The 6750-nt window shown below is 40.7% G+C and overlaps 1 protein-coding gene across 3 annotated transcripts; it reads right to left on the minus strand.

Annotated features, from left to right (window-relative positions):
- Positions 1 to 84: 84 nt before the first annotated feature.
- Positions 85 to 4060, minus strand: gabrp (gamma-aminobutyric acid type A receptor subunit pi). Of its 3 annotated transcripts, none has more exons than XM_020593868.1 (8): positions 3990 to 4060; positions 3536 to 3603; positions 3199 to 3416; positions 2201 to 2316; positions 1853 to 1990; positions 1561 to 1713; positions 1034 to 1227; positions 85 to 937 (listed from the first exon to the last, which is right to left on the minus strand). In XM_020593868.1, the coding sequence occupies exons 2-8, from the start codon at positions 3581 to 3583 to the stop codon at positions 620 to 622; spliced, it is 1185 nt and encodes a 394-aa protein (XP_020449524.1). In that variant the 5' UTR covers positions 3584 to 3603; positions 3990 to 4060; the 3' UTR covers positions 85 to 619. The 3 variants fall into 3 exon arrangements, with proteins under 3 accessions (XP_020449524.1, XP_020449515.1, XP_020449507.1); XM_020593859.1 differs by lacking the exon at positions 3990 to 4060 and adding an exon at positions 3719 to 3981 and having other exon boundaries at positions 2201 to 2283; XM_020593851.1 differs by lacking the exon at positions 3990 to 4060 and adding an exon at positions 3719 to 3981.
- Between the last annotated feature and the right edge of the window lie 2690 nt (positions 4061 to 6750).

A 6750-nucleotide genomic window follows, 5' to 3' on the forward strand; every position in this document is an offset into this window, starting at 1 on the left:
GGATAAGGGTATAATAAACTTTTGTCTCATTTCCTGACCATTTGCTCTATAATCTTTTGTTATCATACATTTCTTCTCATTGAATGCACAAACACATTCTCTGATATTGACTTTTAATTTCACATCATATGCTGTTAAGTAAATATATAGTGTATACAAAAAATGTATGAAAGCCAAAACAAAAAAAATGCACATCGGCCACTTAACGAAGGCAGTTCCGTGCAGCACGGTATAGTTTGCTACGGTTCAGGCAGGCTATTGTTTATAGATAGTTAACTCATCCTTGTTTGTTTGATGGATTTGTCAGTAGTTGATGCAGGCTTTGTATTAACACTTTTACATGTAACTATGTTGGCAGTAATAAAGCAAAAAAGCCTTCAATACAGATGTGTGATACAAAGAAGAATGGCTGGTTCCTGTTCCAAACCAGCTGTTTCTCATTCATTTGTAGCCTTGTTTAGGACAGAAATCTTTATATGTGTGGCACAAAAAGGCTCTAGCAAAAGGTTGTGTGATCAGTTTTAATCCCAGCAATGGTGACTCATATTGGGTCTCAAATGAAGAGGTAGAGCAGCTTCAGGATGATAAAATGAACTATGCAGCCACTTGGAACCAGCACTCAGAGAAAGAGATAGTAAAGCCAGTAAAGGATATTGACAAAGAGGAATGCTGTGGGAAAAACAGCACGTGCATGGCGATCGATGTTATGTGGGTTTTTCACAATGAAGACTGATGCTGCTCTGCGTGATGCATCCTTCACTGAAGAAAGGCCACATCCCTGTCCTGTCATCTTCTCTTTTGCTTCAGCATGGTTCCGGCTGTCATTGCTCACTGATTGTTCTGCAGTGGAGCCGATCTCCGACTGGTTTGGTCGGGTGGAGTTGACAATGGGGATCAAGCCATTTCCGTTGGTTTCACTGAGCTCCATGAGAAGATCCTAAGAAATAGACAGATGGATGCTTACTGTGTTTTCATTTTGTAACATAAAAATGTTAGCTTTTATCTCATCTCTCGGTGAAAACATGTTGCTCACCCTGTGTAAATCCTCCAAGGTCCGGTGCTGCATGGTATAAAAATGAGCACAGGCGTACTCCAGCAGGGCACCAAAGATGAAGGTGAAACAGATGCCCAGGTAAACATCTATGGCCTTGATGAAGCAGTTGGCATTGGGCAGGGAAGTGCGGGCACCCATCATCAGAGTGGTCATTGTCAAAACTGTAGTCACTCCTAGAACACAATCAATTGGTAATTCATCAAAGTATAGATATTTGTGTCTCAGCATCTTATTTATTGCTGATCTCTGAGCTAATCTCCAATTTCTCACTGGCCAGTGGTCTAAGTAAACAATCGATGCAGTCGGAATGGTGTATTGACATGTATGTTTTTGGTAAAGTCGGGATAGTAGACTGCATCACTTAACCAGAAGTGCTGGCTGACCAGAAATACACAACATACTGTATGTCAAGTCCTTGCTTAAGTAAGATATTATTAGTTAGATATACACTCACTTGTACATTTGTATGTAATTCAGTGCATAAGAGCATAAGAGATGGTACTGACCAATACAGGTCCTAGCTGGTACAGAGGACTGGCTGATCCAGAAAGAGACCCAGGAGAGAACCACCAGCAGAACTGAGGGAACATACGTCTCCAGGATAAAGAACAACACATTTCTGCGCAGTGCGAAATGCAGCACCAGCTTCGGGTACTGACCTTTGAAAAGACACAAAAACACTTTTTAAAAAGAATAGATTTTGAAGATAATGTGTTCCATTTGTGCTCTATGGGGCATTTCCTTTATATAATTCCACATGTACTGTAAGGAGAACTTTGGGAATGAAAAACATAGTACCTGTTTCATACACAGCCTCTGACACTGATGTATAGTAGCTCTCTACACTGTACTGAGCCAGCCGCAGTGTGTCCAGACCCCTCACTGAGTCATTCCCTCTGGTCCAGTAGAACACCACGTCCTGAAGGTTGTAGCCCCCTGACCATACACACATACAAACAGAGAGATACATATGCCAGGAGGCTAATTAGGTTCTGATTGAACCTGCTAAACATAACCCTATCTGTTTAATTTGATACTGTGATAATATGAAAATGGTAATGATGCTGATGGGATGATGATGATGATTTATGCCCACCTATACACTTGATGGAGGGTTGATGGAGCAAGCTCACAGGTATTACTCACAGCTCTCCAGCTGCAGGGTGCACACCTGTCTGTCCATGGGGTACTTGGTCAGGTCCATGTTGCACGCAATGGTAGCTGTGATGCTGTTGTGTATTGATAGCAAGATCATTAGCAACCTTCAAAAACACCCCCAGAAAAATTCATTTGATGTAGGACAGGGCAAGTCGGCACAAAAAACAATCAAAAGAGCAAAAGTTTCTTATCTGAAGTATCAACATTAGACCTTCCTGTTTTTGATGCTTTAAGTAATTGTTGCTGTCTTGTTGAAATTCAAATATAGGAATTTCTTATTTTACTTCTGATAATGCTAGAAATATTGCGAAGGGCAACACAGTGGCCTAATGTATTGTTTTTGTATTGTTCCTACATTATAGATTGTTCAGTCACCAACATTAAATCATACAGTCATGAATCAAAATGTGTTCCTGCACTCCAGAGGAATGAAAAATATCCTAAATAACCTGACAGTGTTGCTCTATCTGTTCTCAATACAGCTGTCTAATCATAATAAACTTCAGTTTGAGATGACAGATCAGATGCAAGGACACATTTTTACTGTGGCCATAGGGGACGACTCCGCAGATCTTCACTAAGAACATATGAACTGTTTCAAGAGCACGAGAAATACAAGAATTCAATGTCATTCCCTTAAGTTACATAACTGGCTGATGATATGTAAGTGTTTTATGCTTGTTTTTAGTAGAACCCCAGGCCAATTCATGGTCAGTTACCACAACAATCACAAACAGCATGAAACAAAAAAATACAAAAACAAAATGAAAAACATATATTTTTATGTGGACAATTTCCCTTTCTTTTTTTCTGTTTTCTTCATATAACATTTTTCTGCAACTGGCACCCATTCATTTTGTATTTTCAGGTTGTGGTCCAAGCCGAGCAGCATGTGAAAAGCTGGTTTTGCGACTTGTGCAGAAGCATCAAATGTCACTAAATGTCAAAACTTTGCTGCCTAAACTTTTCAAAAAGTGTTAAAGTACCGAAGAGCGTAAAGAACGGTTCCATTGCTGAAAATGCGTATCAGGCGGTTTTCCACTGTGACATCATGCAGGAAAGAACGCTTGGAGTCTGGGATGAAAGTGTCAGGGATCCAGAGCAGTGACACAAGGCGTCCGTCCACACTGACGCTCTCATTTCCTGGGAACACCAGCCTGGAATCACGCCAGCGCTGACGGAGGAAGATAGTGGCAGTGTAGTCCTAAAAAGATAATATAAAGATAATGGAGCTTTTATTTGTTCAGCTCTTCAGTTACACACTTATTTGCCCGATTAAAAAAAAATTACACACTGACAAAAAAGCCAGGAAGAGCTGTATACCATGTTGATTTCAGAGATGGCATCAATGCTGGCAATATCAAGGCTCATTCCAATTTCGACAGGACCTTCTATCAAAGATAGAAGCACAGGACACTTTGGAAATGACTCAGCTATCATACAGGGGACACAGAAGACAAAAAACTCAAACTCAGCCGGAAAAATACTTCTCAAGCTACTTCCTACCATTGAAATTAGGTCTGAGATAGCGGTTGTATCCTTTCATCAACTTTTGAATTGTTGGCTGAAGCTGAGAGTCATTCCATTCACCCCAGTGGTGGTTAGGAAACGTGCATGCACTGATATTATACAGAGGGATAAAAAAGAAATGAGGCTGGAGGTGGAAAATGTGCCATAATATGCAGGTGAGGAAGTGCATTTTTAATCAACATTAAATATCAACATCAGCATGTTTCCTTAAACGTATCCATGTGTTGTTTGACCTGAAGTTTCTCACCTTGGTGTGACCATCAGACAGAAGACCAGCAGAACGTGTAACTGGACAGCCATTGTGGATCAGCGGGCAGAGATCAGCAACTCTGCTCAAGGAGATGTGACAAAGGCCAGAACGTGAACCGCTGTCTTCAAATAATTTTCCTGCATTAGCATTTTTGGGATACCATAGTTTCACCATTGGGTGGCAGCACCTCATTGACCGTGATCACAAACCCTGGGGAAAACCTGCAGCACAGCAGCCTGTCATGTTATAAAGCTGTGCATTCTCCCTGCACTGGGAACTTGTATTGATCTCTGCTTCCATGATTCTGCTTATGTGCCCTGTAGATAAAGCTACATGAGTGCACCTACATATTTACGTTTTATGTGTTTCCTGCACACATGTGTGTTACACTCTGGTGATTTATGCTGCTTATTTGGCCACTACCTTCATGGTTTATTCACAAAATCTCACTAATAAATAATCCAGTCTCGGGATTCCTCTTCATCTAGCTGTTACTCACCACCATTTCCCTCTCTTCTCTTCTAGCAGATAAATCTCACTGCCTTTTACTTTCGTCCAAATAGGCAGAATCTACTGTATCACACATGCTGGTGCTTCCAGCTTATTCCCAAAGCAATCTTTGCAAACATTATATTGAGATGTTATTAGAACTATCATTAAATATTCTAAGCATTAATTATACAAAACTGCCATTATAAATGATGATGTACATGAACACAACTGATTGGCTTATCTGGCAGCCAAACTGAATGTTGAAGAACTGATACTTGCTATTAGGTCCTATTTGTTCAGTTATAATTTATTAATGCACCCAGTGCTTTTTTTTAAATGAATTTTTTTTGTTTACCACTTTGTGACTGAGCGTAAAGTCTCAGCTGATTGTTTGTGCCAGTTTATGCATGTTCATTCTCTCATTCGCTATCCATCACCTGCTTCCCTTGAGCCATGTGTTGCTAAGTACAAAATAACGTGTTGGTCTATAATACATCGCTTTCTTTTCCTTCACCCTTGTTCTTCAGTACTGCACACCCCAAGAAACATTGATCTTTACATTCCATATTTTCATCCTATAAACACTTCTCACAATGTTTTTACACACACAATTTCCTCATTTTCTCATTTGTCCTCATCATGCCTCTCTTCTTTTCTTACCTGGTTCAGTCTTGTGGTTTTCTTCTCATTAATCAGGTCACTCCTCTTCTCTTTCCACTCTTCCCTTTGTTTCCACCTCCGCTCTTCAGTCTCTCTCTGTCCCAAATGTTACCAGTGGCTGAGATTACTCCCCTTTCTCAGGTTATTTATGATTAAATCCCAGTGCTTCTTCCATCTAGCAATAAATCACAGTTTGCTTCAAATGTTTGGTCCTGGTGTGTGGGTTAGTACTGGTGGTTTTACGGTTCGTGCATCTCCCTCTGTCTCTCTGCACAAATCCTCTGTGCAGCCTCCCCCCAACTGTTATGCCACTCACCCTCTCATTTGCACTACATCTCCCACTTCTTTTTCACAGCCACATACTGTATGCATATGCACACATTAACATCCTGCTTGCTCCTGCATGTCAGTTTTTTTTCTCATTCTCCTGATCCTTCATGTTCTTCCTCGTTTGCCCTTTAATCTCTATCTGCCTCCTTTGCCTCCAATTAACACTGACACTGCACCTCCTTCTGGGCTTTGTAGCTCTCTTTTATTTCCTTGTGCCCAATCGTTCTTCATCTCCAACTCTGTTCCCTTGCATCAATATCAGCTGACTTAGTTTCCTCTCAGCTATCTCTGTCTTCATTCCAATATGGGATTCCTATATAGGATGAAAGGGCTGTTTTTGACAATGAAATGAATACAATGAATGAAGTGATCTTCTTGTCTTTTCTTTGCTACTGTGGTTCACAACTTATGAAATACAGCCCTATGGAGCCCAAGCTACTGTACAATAGCCGCTGCTGTCCACAGCTGATGTTGTTGATAGTGATTACCGAACATAACCTGGAGCAGTGTTGTGGTATTGATGATAGTGATGACTTATTCAAGCACAGCAGTCAGTCACAGCCCTAGGATCAATGTGGTTTGTGTGCTAAATGGTCACTCAGCTTCAGCACCACTGGGTGATTAATTATATAGCCTCACCTCCAAGAGCCCACTGGAAGGGGCTCCATCATGTACAAGGAAGCATTGAGGTTATGCTACCTAATAATGCCTTAGGAGATTTTAGTCTTTCCATCTGCATTCCCCTGTATTGACTATTGATGTTAACTGCTCACTAACAAGCTGAAATGTTGCTATCCCAGGTAATTTAGAGCATAAATAACATTGTGGAGTGGATCCAGGATGAAAGAACCAGTTTTAATTCCTTTTTTAAAATTTTAATTCCTACCCTGATTGTGGGAAGACAAATATATATTTTCTGACCATTTTACTTTCAAGGACACTTTCACATTATCTTCCAATATCCACACGCAATTTTGTGAACATTCCAAAGTGATCTTACCTTAGTTAATAATCAGTGTAGGCTACTTTTGTCCTTACACTTCAGGTCAAACGTACATGAAAGTGCTCCCTGTCAACAAGCACCGGAAATCATTTTATATATATATATATATACTTATAAAATTCCCCACTCGCCCCTCACCTTGGGGCGGTCTTGTATTCCTTCCTTCAAGCTCAGGTCCTCTACTAGAGGCCTAGGAGCTTGAGGGTCCTGTGCAGTATCTTAGCTGTTCCTAGCACTGCACTCTTCTGGACAGAGATCTCAGATGTTGTTCCT

This window comes from Monopterus albus, unplaced genomic scaffold (genome assembly GCF_001952655.1).
Source record: "Monopterus albus unplaced genomic scaffold, M_albus_1.0 scaffold2.1, whole genome shotgun sequence".
Classification (NCBI taxonomy): Eukaryota; Metazoa; Chordata; class Actinopteri; order Synbranchiformes; family Synbranchidae; genus Monopterus; species Monopterus albus.